Genomic DNA, 17,862 nt, shown 5'->3' on the forward strand with positions numbered 1-17,862 from the left:
AATCTGAGCTTGTTAACAAAGAAACTGTAAAAGAGAGTAAATACACTTGGCAGAGATATCCTGATGGATAGCTCACCAGCTGTGGGGTATTTTCCCACAAACTCTTGGGTGAGGCATTTTCTTCATGGAGAGTTTTTGGAAAGCCTTTTGTTTGAGACATCTCAAACTGCAAAGAGGAAAAAACACTGGGGATATAAAGTACAGTACAGGGAAAGCAGCAAGGGAGGGAATTGCCTTAGCAATTTCTAGAGTCTGACTTTCCTTCTTTGAAGTTTTTAGGGTTACCTATTTATTTTTTGCAGCACTAGAAAGGGCTTCTAGACCACATGTGCCCATGTAGTGCCATGTTCCTTCTGCTGTTGACACCATGTGAATAACTCTATTTGTTTCTGTGCCTGAGATACTGTTCCCTGCTTGATGCCCATGTACAACACAGGTTTTCTTTGCAGTGATCCTCTTAGAAAAATGAAATCTTTCCTTTGTCACTTGCCTGATTTACACCCTTCCTGCACCACAAGCATGGCTGATGCTGTTAAATGTCATCCAGAGTTTGTTGTCTAGGGATTTGAGAGCTCAGAATCCAATGAGCTTCTACCTTCTGTGGGTTTTGATATGAACTATGGCATCCCAGTACTCCATGAGCTCAGTAACAGTGACCTGGTATCGCATCACTGTGTTACATGAAATCCCTTTCCTACCTTCATTAACCTTAACCAGGTTTTTTATCTGATTATCAAGTTTTGAATTGACTTCCAGGCTTGGTTTCTTGAAGTTTTTTTTACTCATGAGACCAGAGGGGATTTTCACTGAGCACTAAGCAGCGCAGGGTTTGCAGCCCCCGTTTCTCTGTAACGCTCTGCAAGCTGTGTTTCTTTGTTTGCAGGCCACTGGCCAGACCTCCCTCACCATGACCAGCAGTGTCCCAGCCACGACAGAGACCTACACACGGACTCAGTACTGCAGGTGGCCCTGCGAGTGCCCCAAGTCCCCTCCGCGGTGCGCGCTCGGCGTCAGCCTGGTCACGGACGGCTGTGACTGCTGCAAGACGTGTGCCAGGCAGCGAGGGGAGAGCTGCACAGAGGCTGACACCTGTGACTTCCACAGGGGCTTGTACTGTGACTACAGTGGAGACAGACCTAGGTACGAAATAGGAGTATGTGCACGTAAGTGATGTACATATATTTTTGACTTAGATATACGCTGGCAGCTCCCGTCAGGCTGAGCAGGGGTTGAGATTTATCTCGTTTTAGATACCTGGCTTCACACTTATCAGCTCCTCTGTGCATCATCTTCCATTCCCTTGTAGCTGTCTTTGTTCTCAGGGCAGTTGTCTGGATGAGAAATGATATCTGAATTCCTGCCATTTGATTTGGCTGCAGCCAAAAGCAAAGACCAACCAGCATCTGAAAGCCTCCATATGTGTAAATAGATTATTCTGTAGTCCCTGTAACAGGAGGAGGTGCTGTAGTAGGTTGGGAATGAAGGAAGGATAGGCAATATAGGCCCCTACATGAAAACCACGACATTAAGGGGACACTTTTGGCTAATTCCCTATAGCAGATACCTTAGAAGGATAGCACTGTAGAATACCCTGTCAAGATGGTCAGGAATGAATTATCTCCTATCAGAGCTTGTCAGCTACAAATTGAGGCTTAAGCCTTAATTTTACAATGGTTACAGTCACATTAGCTGTTATGAGGCAGAAGGATTTCTTCCTGCCTCTGACAGCAAACTCTTGGTTCTGTGACACTGGAATGCTTTTCAAGAAAAAGCGCAAAAAGAAATTGGGTGGTGTTTTGTGTATTAAGAGTATATTCACTTGTTCTAAGTTCCAGAACATGAGGGGACTCTGATCCTCTCATAAAATCAGAAATTATTGAAAATTATTACTCTGGGAATGATTAAAAGTGAAAGTATCATCAGCACAACCACACACATTGCTGATCAGAAAGGCTGCTTTTAGTAAGTTGTTAGAACATATAGTCATGGCTTTAGGTTCCTAAACAGGAAAAAAGCCATTCAAATCAAGGGGCTTCTGGACTGGAACATAAAAACAAATTAATTAAGAGAAAATGTAAAGGTGAAAGGAAATCTGGAGGAGAGCTGAGTGTGAGATGGACTGATAGAATAACTAATCACAAAAGAGGAAAAAGCTCACAAAGTGTGGGCTTCAATAAACTTAGAATATGAGCAGAGGTTACACAAGGGACAGGTTTGAAGAGTTAAGAAGTTCAGGATAAACTGGCAGATTCTCACAGAAGTGATACAGAAGTGATACTAAGCATTGCTCTTCCTCAGGAGAAGAGTGGGAAGTCTAGTAAGAAATGACCTTGGCTTTGCACTGGCTCAGGCACAAAATAAAAAAAAAAAATAAAAAAGAAAAGAAAGCAAGCATGCAAAGGATACAGGCAAAATAACAACAAGAGAAGTTACGTGCTAGGAGCTGTAAGCTGAAACAGTGATTTTCAAGATTAGAAAAGATTAAGGTTAAGAAAGGAGGATATGAGATCATTTAAATGTATTGTCTGAAGTGTGTGTAGAACATTCATGAGAGGTCTGCAAGAGCAGGTTAGACAAACATTGTCAAGAATGACATCGTTACAGCTGGCCCTGTGCTGGGAGAGGAAAACAGGCTGGATGTTGTCTCAAAGCTATCAGGCTTCCTAGGCCTCTTTAAAGGCCCTCATGTTGCTTTGCATTTGTTTATTTATTTAAATGATTGTTTTCTTAGTTGGATATCTTTTGGTCTTTGCAGTCCTCCCACACATCACAGGCGCTCGGTGCGCCTGTGGCAGCAGCACTGTGCTGAAGGAAGACTGATCCCAGCTTCTCCAGTGAGCTCTGGAGGGATTCCCAGTCTGTGCTTTCACTTCCCTACCATCATGGCAACATGTGACACTTATGGTTATGTGACATTTATGGTGCATTACAGTGTACACAGCTGAAGGGAGCAAGAGGAAGGTGTTCCCATGGTTAGGATGTGAGGCAGACTGTCTCTGACTGCCAGAGAAACCTGTGGCCTTTCCTTTGTTTTCAGCACTCAGGCAGAGGTACAGGACAGGGTCTGCTGATGTGTTCTTTTTGTACCCAGAGGCTGCATCACCCTGCTCTGAGCCCTCCAGCTTCTGTCCTGACCTGGTGACTGACAGCTCCTGGGAGTGGGAATCCTGTGCTGGGTGTTGGGGACTAACTGCTGTGAGGAATTAGCTTTGCATATGGATGCTTTTGGCTAGAACTAGAGAATCCAGGGCATGAAAGGCTACAGAAACAATATCATTTATGGAAACTAAAGACCCTGAAAGAGTCAAGAATATGTGTTGGGAAAGAGAGTAGGGTCAAACGGGGAAATTCAGGCTGTATCTGGACTGCCGTGCTGAAGTGTGGCCCAGGATTTAACCACACAGACATCAAATAGGAACCTGCTGGGAGTCACTGCAGCTCTCCTTTTGTTGTTGGCTTTTCCCTGCAGCAGAGCAGAGGCAGCAGGTGCTGAGCACAGGCCCAGGGGGTGAGGCAGGTGTTGTGCATGTGGGACTGGGAATAGGGACATGCCTCCAAATTGCTTTATTTTTGTGCAGACTCAGTCAAGTTCTTCATGAAGGCATTCAACAGCCCCTTTGTCTGTGTTTGGGGATGTTCTCATCATGGTGAACCTCTTGGTTTATGAGACCTGCAGGACACTAAATTAGCATAATCCAGGAGGAAACACCAGCAGACACAGCATTTTTTGAACTGTCATCATCTGTGTGCACACCTAGAAGTCTCTCTGAATTCTCAGGCCCAGCTCCAGCACTGAGCGATTTCCTTTTCAGTATAAAGGCTTAAGCATTAAAAATTGGAGCTGAGTGTGAACTGGATATCTAGATCTGTGCTTGAAATTCCAACAGCTCTCATTTTTGTGCAGAAGATGGGATTTGTGCTTGATGTTTTCATTCAGCTCATTCTAAAAATAGGAAGCCTTTGCAGATTTTTAATCCAGCATTTCAATTTGTGTTTTCTTGAAGCAGCTTCATTTCTGGCCAGACTCAAAACAGAAGCAACCCAACCAGTGCGTGAGCAGTGCCTCCATGTGACTAAACAAGAGACTAAAGTTTGAATTTTCCATTGAGAGCCACTGCTTCCAAATAACTGTCTATAATTTGAAATAAACAAAAACAAAAATGCTGCTCTGTGATTCCTGCTACTGAACAATCAGAAAGATTGACTTTTTAAAGTGATTTTATATAAAAAAATCATACATCAAATATTTATTTTCATGACATTATAACATATACTTCATTTTCCAAGAAAAGTGCTCTGTGATAAACTGGGTAAAATCCAGTTTCCGAAATATAGGAATTCAGTGCCATTTACTTGCACCCTTGTTTGTCCTTCCCTTTTTCTTCACATATACACAGGTATTGTAAACAGCTATGTCATATGTGCAGTTCCATGAAGTCCTCTCATATGTCTCTGAAAGCCTCAAATTGCACTAAATATTGTTTTTAATTACTTTGATTTCTCCCCCTGTGAGTAATTCCTACCACCATGCTATGAAATTATTTTGGTTTTTTAAAGTAAAAATTTGTGGATAAAACTTGTTTTATTTTCTAACTTATTTTTTCATTGAAGCATTAAAAGGTTCTCTTTTTTTGCTATGATTTAGAATGGAAACAATTTCCTAGATGGTGTGACTACACATGGTGCAGCATCAGGTTGAACACGTGGCTCCACAGCACTGCCAGCCCAGGGATCAGCTTGGTAAAGGAACACATCGGAGCTGTGTGGTGCCAGCATTCTTTTAATGGTGCTCTGTGTGTTTTTCTCTCTTTTTCTTTCTTTTCAGAGATTGTTGGTGTAGGATGTGTCCTCAATGGAGTCAGGTACAAGAACGGGGAGACATTTCAGCCCAACTGCAAATACAACTGCACGTGCATTAATGGGGCTGTGGGCTGTGTGCCCATGTGCACAAACTCACGTCCTCCACTTGTCTGGTGCCCAAACCCAAAACTGATTAAGATGGCAGGGAAGTGCTGCGAGCAGTGGGTTTGTGATGACTCCAGGAAAATCAGGAAGACATCTCCGCGCCACATCTCCTCTGCAGGTACGGTGGGAATGAGGCAGATCTCTCCTTTGCCAAGGCAGATCTCTCCTTTCCATCTGGCAGAGTCTACAAGCAAAGTACCAGTTTGTAATGCCAGACCTGGCAGGTGTCTAACCTTTGTGAGGGAGACAGAGCCTCCCACACAGCACGTTCTGAAGGACAGGACAGGCAAACACCAGTGGAACTCGTTAGTAGCAATATGGATTTGGATGCCCCATCCCTGGTGGTGTTCAAGGCCCTGCTGGATGGGGCCCTAAACAACCTAATTTATCTATTGCTCTAGTTGGGTGCTACCCCTGGCCATGGCAGGGGAGTTCACTGAGATGATCTTTAAGGTCCTTTCCAGCACAAACCATTTCACGATTCCGTGAATATGATATTCATCAAACATTCTTGTACAACCATTCTGGAATTCTGTGTTCCAAAGCCCCCTTTGAAGGGCATGTCTGCTGGAACTCTGAAGATTTCAAAAGTCCTTTTTAATTCTTCATTTTAATTTTTTTCCCCCTCAGTCTGAGCCCTCTGGAAAGAGAATTGACTCAGTTTAATTTGGGACCAAGGCTTCCCGTCCAGGTTATATTGCTATTGTAGTGCAATTTTAAAGCCCCTGTATATTAGCATAGGACTTAGGAGTCTCAAACTTACACAACACCTTGATGGCAGTTGTTGTGTGGAAATTTCACTGTGAGTTGGGCTAAGCAATTTTCATGGTATTACAACTTCATCAGTTCTGAACTGATGCCATCATTAAACATTCTGTCCTCACACTCACATTTATAGTAATGATCACATAACCCACTGCACAGATCTGGTATCAGTTGCCTCAAACATGGTCCCAAATGCTTAAGATGGATTCAACTTGCCATATGTCTTAAATTTATTGTCAAAATTACCTGTGACACACTGTAGTGACATTAGCCACATTAGCTCCTGTTTTAGACCATCTCACAAAAGCTCAAGGAGAGATAGGATTGTTGTAAACAAAGATTTTGACTCCTTGGTGGGAAGACCTTCCCAAACCTTAGTCTTTTGTTGCACAAAAAAAAAGCATTGGTCTTCATTTGTGAGTTAAAACCACCAGGGTTTAGCCCTCGCTTCTCTGTCCCTGAGAGCTCTGAAATATGGGGTGGGTCCAAATTCAGAATATCTACTACTGAAACTGGCCTTATGTCCCTATGGCCTGTGTCTCAAAATGGGCAAAACATAGATTTGCTTTCCTGACTTTTCTCCTGAAAGGAGAAGTCTTATAGAAATCAGAGTAGGATTTATTACATTTAATATAATAATTAATATAATAGTAAATATAACAGCAAGGAAGCTCAACACAGCAGTTTCTATCAGAGTTTTGCCTGTGACTGTCCTGTGAGCTGTAAAGCAGTGGGGACTTTGGCTGAGGCTGGGACAGAACCATAACTGGGGTTGTTGGCTGCTTTCAAAACAGAGCCCACCCTTTCTTGAAATGGCTGCTGAGCTCTCTGAGAGCTATTGAAGCTGTTCTTCCTCCCAGTGAAAGGCTGTGGCTGCTTCCCAAGCCCTCTGCCATCCAGCAGAGACTGTTGACCACTTTCTGCTATGGGGAACCAATAGAATGGGCTCAGAAATAAACCTTCATGGTGAGATCAGATCTCATCCCCTTTCTCCACCCGCTGGCTCAGGCTTCTGTAATTGTTTATATTGTGGCAGCACCTGGGGGTCCCAAACAAGGACCTCCTTGTGTGAGGCTGTGAAGGGGAATAAAGGAATGAGCCCTGGCCCCGAGCTCGCAGCGATGGAGAGTCTGACACAAGTAGGTCAGCACAAAGGGGGTGGGATGAGGGAGTTCACAGGAATGCTGAGCCACTTCGCTGTGGTTTAGTTATTTGGGTTAGTGGCCTGAATGTGCAATGAGCTGGGGAGAGGGTGTTTAATATGTAAAGCTGCCCAGGCTGAATAATGTGGGGTTAATCTGTGTCCGCAGCATACGAGGGAGAGGATGAAGCCTGGCAGAAGAACTGCATTGTGCACACCTCACCCTGGAGTCCCTGCTCAAAGACCTGTGGGCTGGGCATCTCCACCAGGATTTCCAATGACAACGACCAGTGCCGGCTCCTGAAGGAAAGCCGCCTGTGCAACATGAGGCCCTGTGAGGTGGATATAACCCAGCACATCAAGGTGGGGACTGCTTCTTTGTGCACCCCTCGAGCTGCATGGACACTGAGCCAGCCTTTGTTTGGCAGCATTCAGGCCTCATGAGGCTGCACTTGTACATGGACTTACTGTGCTGCACAGAGTTCCAAAATATGTCCTGCCTGTGTTGGTATGAAAACCTTTCCCTGAGAGTTTCAGCTCCAGCCAAAAGGTCCTTGTAAAGAAAGCCAAGGCAAGCCTGCTGTGCTTGATGCTGGCTTGGACAGCCCTGTACTCAGCTGGCAGAAAAGCAGTGCTGCATGCCTGGTCATGGCTATGAACTCTATTGTGCAAGTATCCTACGTGCAGCTTTTGGGTTCCTGTGTCTAAACATGTAAATCTTTCACACCACCTAGGTCAGGGCTGTAAAAGTCTTCCTAATCTACAAATCCCTTTAAACATAGGAATCACAGAGTAGAATAACAGAAGTTGGAAAGGATGTCCAAGATCAGTAAGCCCAGCCTTTGACTGAATACCACCATGCTTGATAAACCACACTGCAAAGTGCCACGTTTATTTGTTTTTTGAATACTTTCAGAGATGGTGACTCCATCACTTCCCTGGGCAGCTTTTTCAAATGCTTTATCAGTCTTTCAGTGAAGAAATTTTTCCTGATATCCAGCCTGAAGCCCTCATGGCACAATTTGAGGCCATTTCTCTTTGTCCTAACACTGTTTACCTGGTAGAAGAGGCTGAGTCCCCTTCCTTGCCTCAGCTTCCTTCCAGGTAGTCGTAAAGAGCAAGGTGGGTTTTATGTCCTACACGTATCAGCACTGAATATTAACCTCTTTGTTTTTATTTTCTTCTCTGATTTAGCCTGGGAAGAAGTGCTTGGCTGTCTACAGGGCGAATGAACCCATGAACTACACCATCTCTGGATGTGTGAGCAAAAGTCCATACAGGCCCAAATACTGCGGCGTCTGCACAGACAACAGGTGCTGCACACCCTACAAGTCCAAGACTATTGAAGTGAGGTTTCAGTGCCCAGATGGAACTGAGTTTTCCTGGAAAATTATGTGGATCAATGCTTGTTTTTGCAACCTGAACTGCAGGAACCCCAATGACATCTTTGCTGACTTGGCTCATTACTATGATTACTCTGAAATCGCTAATTAAATTGGCTGAATGCTGGAATTGACCCTTTGCTCTGATTTTACAGAGGTTTTAAAATAAAAGGAGAATCTTCATCCATTGCCAATGTGCAATTTGTTTTTTTACTGAGTTAGGATGTTGATGGCTTGAGAAGCTATCTAGAAGAGAGGTTAGAGAGTGTTAAAGGAATAAAGTAGATATTTATTAAAAAGGCCTTCAAAGGATACACCCTGAGCAGTACAAGAGCCCAGCCAAGGCTACACCCAAAATGGGATGACTGGTCATGAGTTTTCACACTTTCATAAGTTTTGGGTCCATTTACATATTGGGTTAATTGTCCAATTACAGCTTCAGGTTATGAAGTCCCATTCTCTAAGTTTGCTCTCCTCAGTTTGATGTTGTTTATACTTTTTGGGCCTGAAGCTGCAGTGGTGTCCTTGGTTCTTGGGCTGTAAAAGGATTGTTTTGTCTGAGCTGTGAAGATAACTTGCTAGTACTTTACATGAAGTTCAGAGTTATAAACTAATGCAGTACAGAATCTGTAATATATGAAAGCAAAAACCTAAGGCATCAATGTTAAATCTCTGTTTTGTCACACTGTTTTTGAAGAGGCCTTGAACAAACAAGATTTTAAACTCTAATAGATCTTCATCCATTAACAGCAGCCAGAAATTCCTTTATGCACTGATGCTGGGACTTAAATGACAGTTCTGTTGGCACTGTCATTTACTAAGCCAGCAGTTTAATTGCCCATAGGAAAGAACAGTACACTAGTATGACAGCAAAAGTATGGCTGTCATTAGCTTAGACATGAAATTCAGACATCCTTATTGTCATTTCTTTGTCATTGAATGGTATTATCTAAGCTGAAAAACTGACATATATGTTTTATATTCAACATTAGACACCAGGATTTGATGGTCTTGCAGCTAAGTCTAACATCTGTCACACTGAGATCAGTCCTAGAATCACCCCTCTGTTATTCGGAGTCAGATTCTACTGCATGGTGAATTTCATGGGAAAAGCCTAGGGGGAAGAATGTTTCTCCTGAAATCTCTGTGTGATGTTTCTGTCACTCATTGCAATAGGCTGGGTCCAAGAACTTCTGTGTCCTGCTCGCCTTGGACTCACCTCAAACTCTTGAAATATCTTGTGCCAAGAACATTTTCATAGTTCTCTGCATTCTCTGAGTTTGAATAGCCTGACTGAATCCAAAACAGCCACCCCAGAGCTCATGTTTTCAGTATCCACATAGGTGATGTATTGCTCCTAGGATATCTCTGCAGATGAAATGTACAGAGCCAGATAAGAAATGAAGGACAAGACCTCTTGCATCCATTTATTCTGATGGAAATAGAAATTGTGTCCCCTGTGCTTGTGGACCACCACCATCTCCTGCTCCCCACAGTGTTACCAGCACACAGGTGCCTCTTCCCACTGCCACCTTGCCAGTAACACAAATCTTTGTTTTGCATGACTGGGGTGGAGGAAAGGAGATGTATTAAATGAGATAACAGGTGTTAGGCTTCACATCAGCTCTGAGAATATGTGGATGCAGAAGGAGAGGCAATCCTTGGCATAGTTTCTGGCGCATTCATTCCAGCTGAGCTAATGCTTAGAGTAAACACCAATGTAAACATTTTCTACAGAAGTGGTTTCACATGCAAATACCACCTAAAGAAAAAAAAAACAACCCTGTCATTACCTTTCCAGGTAAGAAATTTATCATCACTGAAGGATGTTGTAGCCAGTTTTTTCTCCAATAAATTTTTAGTACAGCAGCCATGTCCTATGGCACGTTTGCTGTTACTTCAGTTGGGAGAGCAGAATTGTGTTTCTGCATGAACAAGAGAACTGTAGTACCCACTTCAAAAATCCCTGGTGGCACAGTAGAACTGCTGAGTGACACATGATCTGGAGATCTGACCAGTACAGGGCTGAACTTGTGGTGATGCAGTTATTTCGCTTTACCTTCAGCTGACAAAGTTTCTGTCTTCATCTTGATAATCCAGCAGAAGCTTGATTAGTTTCTGGAGACATAAATTTTTCTGGTGATGATGAATTAAAAGTTCTTGTGAATGGCCTGAAAATAATACCATGCTTATATAAAAACAATTAGGAAAAATGCTGTATATCTTCAAAAGCTGTTAACACCAATAGTATCCTAATATGTATACAAGGATTTGGCCCATACATTCTTTATATACCTAGGTCTTTCTTGAATTTAAAGCTTTATTTCTTTTTTGAAACGTCCATGAAATCTCTCATGGCAGAAAGGAAGGGTGATCCTTGCCCACATTTTCGTATGCAGGTGCAAAGCCCCTCTTTGTTTCTCTGATGATGAGGAACCTGAGGCCACCACATTTTGCAAAATTCAACCTCATGACTGCCTTGGCCTGGATGATGTGACAGCAGAATTTATACCTGACCTATTTGCCTCCAGCCAAACATGACCTCAGCACTTGCAAGAATGAGAATGTTACATTGCAAACTCCATCCTTTGTTAAAAAAAGTTTGATGTGAACATACAAAAAAGAGGCCATGGCCAAGAATTTGACAATGTTTTCCAAAAGGGAAAATGGTTTGTATTAAAAAGTTATAGGGAAGACTTACCAGGACCATTTTCTTAACCAGGTTCCCAAATATGACTTGGAACCCTGTGTTCTAATTATTGCCCATCTTAATATGCCATATATATACATGTGTGTATACACATAAAAATAATTAAATAATAAATAAGCAATAAAAATAAATACACATATATACATTTATATGTAGATGTATACACACCTATAAAATATCACTTGCAGTCATCTATATAAATATTGTATATAATATTATTTATAAAACCTTATGGAAACATGTCCATGAATATACGTGTATATTTTTATATATACACGTATATTCATTGTATATATGTATTGTATATAAATATATATGTATTGTATATAAAAATATACGTGTATATTTTTATATATATTCCTATGGTGCATAAAAGCAGTGCATGTATAATTTGTGTTTATAAGTACATTCAGTCTTTCTCTGTCTTACATGTACACAAAAGGAAGCAAGAAAACAGGACCAGATCATGTATGAAAATCTCTGTCCCTTAACTGGCTTGCTCTGCTTTGCAATTAGTTAATTCTGTAACCACAGCAATCAAATGCTGCCGTGGCTGTAACACAAGGCTTTCACTAAGAGATAAAAGAAGCTATTGAGAGCTAATGCATGACCAGCAGCTCCAGTGTGTGTCAGTTTTTAGTGAAGTGAATGCCTGGAAACCTCAGATCTTGCCCAACGCACCCAAGATGTTTCTGTCTCCAGCCTGGTTTCCTAAGGAAACTGAGTGTATGCAGCCATACTGTTCATTTGTTTGTCTGTCAGGCAGTGCCTTTGTGGGAAATGTCAAACAAAGCAGGCAGAAGTGTAAAGATCTCAGAAGCATTGCAATTCCTGCAATAAAACATGGAATCAAAGAGCAGGGCAGGGAAGAGGCTGACCACATTGTCCCTGCCAAGCCCGTGCACACCTGCCAGGCAGCCACGGCACCCAACGCGTCTGCAGTGTGGCCCAACCACCCCAGCAGCAGCACAAAGGGCTTTTCAACAGATTTGCCAGCTGGAAACGAATACCCATGGAGGAGGCAGAGCTGAAGGAATCACAGATGGGGAATAGTGGATATTGCAGTGCTGTAAAGGAGTTTTGTGGGGACATTGGTCACAAATCTGTAGGAAACCAAGCACTGTGGCTCTATTACTCTGCTTGTGCCACTGGCTGTCTGTCCAGGGGCTCTGAATGGGGAAAAGCATCACTTGTAGCCAATTACCTTGATCTGCACTCTGTGGTGCATTTGAGATCCTTTGTTTCAAGGGGTGTTTACAAGCAGATTAGCCCTAGGACTAAGGCAACAGTCCAGCTTTAGATTCAGTTCCCTGGCTCCCTCTGTGCCTGGAGAAATCATGTATGCTTTACAAAAGTACTTTTGTGGTTACTGTTTTAATTCATTGAAGATCTAGATCCCCAAAGGCTTTTATGGATCCAGCCCTTTGCTTCACTTTTCCTCAGGATTTCAGAGCCAGAACAAGGCCCTACTGTTCATTTCCTCTGTTGAGAGTGAAAACTCCTCCAGCAGGAACTGATGCTCTTTGTACATTTGTGCAATGGGCCCAGGTCTCTGCTGGGACCTGAAAGAGGTGCCACCATCCAAGGAAGAACAAATATAGCATTGAGGAGATATCAGGATCAGACCCCTCTGCTGCAATGGGCAAGTGAAAGGCTAGAGAAAGGATGAGAGTGACAATTTTGCAATCCACCTAAGCCAAGACAGTTTGACACACATTCAGCTCATGGCAACCATCCTGTTGGTTCTGTAGACTGGGTCACGGAAGAAGGGTGGGATTTTGTAGGTCTGGTCATGCTGGTATGAAAGCAGGCATGAAGCTTATTAAAATGTATTTCCATGAAGAGTTGGCTGGAATTTAAAACACCATTTTGGTGTGCATGTAACTGGAAACATGGTGTAGTGCAGTTGCCATGTTTCTGATGTGTTCACTAGGGTTGTGCTGTGTATATGTAATATTCCAGGAAAATCACAACATTTAGAAAGACTGTGTCATCTTGTAAATGAAACTCTGGGAATTTTTTTTGTCCCAGCTTTCTTGAACGAAATGTGAAACAAACAGTTTATTAAACTGATAGAGACAGTGTTCTCACTATCTAGAGGCACATCTCCATACATTTACCTTCTCAAATTGTGACTTTCCATTTATAGAGTTTCCAATTATAGAGTTATTTCTATAAGCTTCATATACTGAAATATATGAAAAATTAATGGGAAAACCAGATTGGTTTGGCAGCCTGAGTTACTCCAGCTATATAACACATTACTTGTTTGTAAAGCATCATGGTGAGGTTTTTTAACATTGCTGCTGTGGTTTAAGGATATTAAATAAGTGGCAAATGGCTAATGAATCTGTGACTGACACCTTGTTTAGGAGTTTAGGCAAGCAAATGGAGGTGAAATATATCTGTGAGTGACATTTCCTTTTCCCATCTTCTTGCCTGGCCAATGTCCAAGTGGGCATTTGCAATTTGTGACAAAGCCATGAACTGGAGGACATATAAAAGTAAAGAGCTTGTACTGCAATGTGGTAAAAAAGGACGGTCTGAGAACATTTCCTTAATTTTGAATATTTTGGCAGATTGTAAAGCCAGTTGTTTCCCAATTTACATTTCTTTTCTGGTCTGTTTCTGGCTCAACATTTGGGTTTTTTTTTTCTGCAATATTCTTACTGGATTTGGGTCAGAGGTCTAGAGTATTTGAGCAAAGTGGAGTGTATTACCCAAGCCACCTAAGCATGTCTTCATTATTGGTTCTCTTGAGAAGTTGCAAGCAACCTGTTTGCAAAAGCCATACACACTGAAATTGCTCAAACAAGGTTATTAAAGACATGGGGAAAAGCATTTAAATTAAAGAATCACTGTTTTGTATCCCTTCATTTACATACCTCCAGGGCTAACCCCAGTAAGGATTCTACCTTTTAATTCTAGAAAAAGATACCTGTAGTGTTTTCCAACAAATCAAACTTGCCTTCCAGCCTGAAGTATGTTACTTACCTTTATAGGAACATAAACACTTTGAGTGGCCTCCTGTCCTGGACTGAGATTGGTCAGGTGGGCTTGTTTATGGCAAGAAAGCACCTTCTCCTCATTCTCCCCAGCCTTCTCCTCCAGTGTGCCTTTTTTTTTCATTCTTTCTCTCTCTCTCTCTCTCTTTCTTTTTTTTTTTTTTTTTTTTTCCCATGAAGGGCAGTCCTCGACATTTGTAAGCATTTTCCAGGCAATGGCTTTCAACAAAGGTACCATATTTCCCTGCTGTCTCTACAGGCACCAGAAGTCCCATCTGGCCTCTGCAACCTCTGCTTACCCATGTGGCAGCTGCTCAGCACACAATCCTGCATGAAGGGCTTCCTGGCTGCTTTCACTACTCTGGGAATATCATCATCTCCTCAGTACTTTGCACTTTCCAAATGAAGTGCTGACCCTTTGTGAGGCTCTGCTTCTGTAGGATCTCCTCTGCCCCAAACACACATGAGCAGCAGAGAGGGAATCTCCACAGGATCAGATCAATGTTTAGCCTTGGCAGCAGGTGATAAAGAAATAAGAATTTTTATTTGGTCATATTATCATTAAAAATAAATGAAAACATATTGCAGTCATTCAGCAAGTGACAATTTCCTGGCTGGAGAGATCTGTGTGGGTCTCAGGCCCAGCAGGTTTGTGGGACAGTGTGCATCTCACCCCTGTCTGTGGGGCTGGGCAGCACCTTTGCTTGGGGTGGGTTTGCCAAACCCTACAAGCAGATTGGCTATGTGCCAATGCCAGGTCCACACACAGAGCCAGGGCATGAAAATCCCAGGCTGGTGGCACGTCCAGCTCTTTTCCAAGTGCCCTGGCTGATGCAGGCTTTGCCTGGAGCTGCCCCAGCCCTTCTCCAGTGCTGCTGCCCAGCAAACAACCCTGCCCTCCCCCAGCCCCCTCCACACACTGACCTTGACCTGAATACCATAATCCATCCCAGCCACAAGCAATTGCAGAGAGTGGCAGGTCACCCAGGGATAGTTTTTGCAGCTCTGCTGCAGGTCACAGCCCACTATGGTGCAGCTGCTTGTGAAGGAAAACTGCCTGCCATCCCCTTTTCCAGCCCTTGGGCTGTTCTGAACATGCCCAGTGATGTCTGCATCCAGTGTTTGATGCACATGCACCAGTGCCAAAGTAGGTAAGGCTCTATGGGATGTGGGGCTGCCTCTTTAATGACATCAAAACAATAACTCTGCTCCAGCCCATAGGAGTGCTGGGTAAGCGAATGATCCCCACGCTGAGCTGCAGAGAACAGACATTGAACTGTCTGGCAGTTGCAATCAGAAGCCTTTTTTTTCCTTTTTCTTCCCCCCTAACACTGGTCAGCAGCTGTGTTGTTTATAAAATGAATGGAGCCCTTAATGAAGCAATAGATAGAAACAGTGAGAGGCTGTGTCTGTCTATTACAAAGGGCTGAGGGGGAAGGGTTGAGCTCTTAAAATACCCTGACATCCTTTCTGTCACTTATTTAAACATTAGGAATAGCAGTGATCAGCTACCATCATAAAGTCTATATTTGGCTCAGTGGAAATGCTAAATCCACACATCAAACCAGCTGTTCATATAGACAGGCAGGGAGAGGCTTTCTGTGCATGCGAAAGTAAAATAGTCCAAAACAGTGCAAAGAAAAAAAAGAAGCAGACAGCATGTGGGAAGGGGGAGGGCTAAGCTGCAACCAACACTGCTCAGTGTGTTGCATTGTGGATGCAGCAGACCCCGTTACAAGCACATGGAGGATTGCAGTAGATATTCTACCCAAGATGCAAAAGCAGACAGGGAGAGGATTCCAGCACTGGGGACAAAAAATAAGCAGCTTTGCTGTAAACAGTTTTCACTCCAGCTCAGTCCACCACTCACAACACATGACATTAATCATAAACCTCGAAAACACATCTAGGTTAAAGTTTCCAGCTGCTCAGTCAATAGAGACCTTTAAAGAGGAAAGCAGCAGCATCCTTCAGCACAAAAGTCCTGCTGCCACCACATGGAATTGGCACATCCTCTCCCAATCCCCCTCTGCAAGGACAGGGAGGGGGGAGGATAGCATGAAGTTTAGCCAGATTTTTATACAGTAGATGTCAAGGCCTAGGCAGAGGTGGAAATAACTTGGATTTCAGCAATGACATCCTTTCTGTTAGTGGTTTTGAAGAGTACCCCTGCAGCAAAGACTTGGCATTGAGATACATTAATGCAATCAGGAGGCCTCATGGTCCCTGGGAGCCTATCCTGTTTTCTTTCTTTATAGCCCCAAAAGCACTGTGAGGGGCAAACATGGATATTTTCTGGCCACCTCTTGTTACTCAGTCAGAATTTCCTCTATGCCACAGTAGCTCCTTGTTCCCTAGTGGCCATTCACACTTGGAAAAAAGTGAGACCCCAGCTCCTGTTTTCCAGGTTAATGACTCTACACTATCCAGGCTATTTTTGTCTCCAACACTAAGTCAGCTTTTGCAGGTCTGGGAAGGGTTTTTATAAAAATTTCTAATAAATCTGCAAGCCACTTGCATCTCTTCAATTACAACACAAGCTAAAGGTGCCAGGAGACCAGTACTGCAGGGAAAGAGGAGTCATAACTCCTTGTAAAAGGTAAGGCACCACTCCTCTGTGCTGCCCTCCAGCTTTTATGCACAGGAACACAACGTTCTCTGCCAAATGAACACTTCTGATTGCAAAGCTGACATTTGTAGTGATCCTAGCAACTCCTTGCAGCTCAGAAGTGCTCGCAGATCCCTTTGTGCTGCAATAGGGCTTGGATGCATTCCTCCCCATTAAACCAAAATAAACTGCCTAGGCTTGACAGGCACACCATGGTGTCCTTGTGGAAGGAATGATTAGCCATTCCCAGAAAAGCTCAGCAAAGAACCTAACTTTGCCCTTCTTTTGTAAGATGAGCTGGCACAGGTTGCTTCTGTTTTCACTGGCACTGGCTGTCAAACCCTTTGCTGGTATCAGTCCAGTCCTGACTGCTGAATCATCACATCCAGTAGAGCCTTGGCTCAGACATGACAAATATTTGCTTTTGCATCTTCCTATCACAGGATTTTTTGAGCTACAGGAGGCATGAGCAGCCCAAAATAGTCCCAGCAGAGTCATCAAAGCACCTGTCCCTGAAAACTCCAGTATGTTAAGTAAGTCACTAGGTTAATCTTTACTTTCCTGAAGTTACATTCTTGTAAGAGCTCCAAAAAGAACCACCTTTAGAAAATACAAGTGGCATCTGCAATTTCAGTCAGGAGGCCTGAATAACTCCAGATATTCATGGGGAGCTCATCACATCAATGGATTTAGAGATCAGAAAGGATGCAATGAGTGTGGCACCAGCTCCAGTGAGGATGTCAGACCCCAGATCTTTGTACTAGACAGTACTTTAGCCAGTGAAAAGGAAAAAAAGTTCAAACAGCAAATAGTACTCTGTATCATGGCTCAGTATTTTTCTGTATTTCTATATCCTTTAGTACTAAAACAGTCAGCAGCAATGCTGAAGAAGTGTGTGGTGTTTTCTTAGAATAGTAGGCTGGAGGAGGGAAAGCTCTGAGCACAAAATCAGGGAATACAGATCTGAGTAAAATCAGAAAGACTTCATTGATACAAAGGGATGACAAGAATATATTTGGACTGAGAAAGGTTATTGTACTCCTGGTAAAATATGATGACACCAGACATTGCAAAGTTACAAATTTATTTGTTTTGAAATAAATACAAATACTTCATTAAGAAACTTTTCTTGATAGACTTTACACAATAGCTTTATTCTTTCTGGAAATTGTCTGTTCTTCCCACAAAATGTTATGATATTCTACACAAGAGCTGAAGTTAGTCAATATAAAGTAACCTAGATGGTGTTCTTCTGAACAAGCAATCCCAAAGTATTAAAGTTTGCT

At 42.9% G+C, this 17,862-nt stretch overlaps 1 protein-coding gene across 5 annotated transcripts in view; it reads left to right on the top strand.

The window, feature by feature from the left end:
* Positions 1–8,436, top strand: part of CCN4 (cellular communication network factor 4) — a 33,986-nt gene extending 25,550 nt beyond the window's left edge. For 3 of the 5 annotated variants that reach the window (XM_064397710.1, XM_064397745.1, XM_064397719.1), the window contains exons 2-5: positions 884–1,163; positions 4,826–5,083; positions 7,041–7,234; positions 8,066–8,436. In XM_064397710.1, the coding sequence (XP_064253780.1) occupies positions 884–1,163; positions 4,826–5,083; positions 7,041–7,234; positions 8,066–8,365 (1,032 nt within the window). In that variant the 3' untranslated portion in view covers positions 8,366–8,436. The remainder of the gene's footprint in view (positions 1–883; positions 1,164–4,825; positions 5,084–7,040; positions 7,235–8,065) is intronic. The other 2 variants (XM_064397736.1, XM_064397727.1) reach the window with 1 other exon arrangement.
* The last annotated feature ends 9,426 nt before the right edge of the window (positions 8,437–17,862 follow it).

Source organism: Passer domesticus, chromosome 1 (assembly GCF_036417665.1).
Source record: "Passer domesticus isolate bPasDom1 chromosome 1, bPasDom1.hap1, whole genome shotgun sequence".
NCBI classification, from domain to species: domain Eukaryota; kingdom Metazoa; phylum Chordata; class Aves; order Passeriformes; family Passeridae; genus Passer; species Passer domesticus.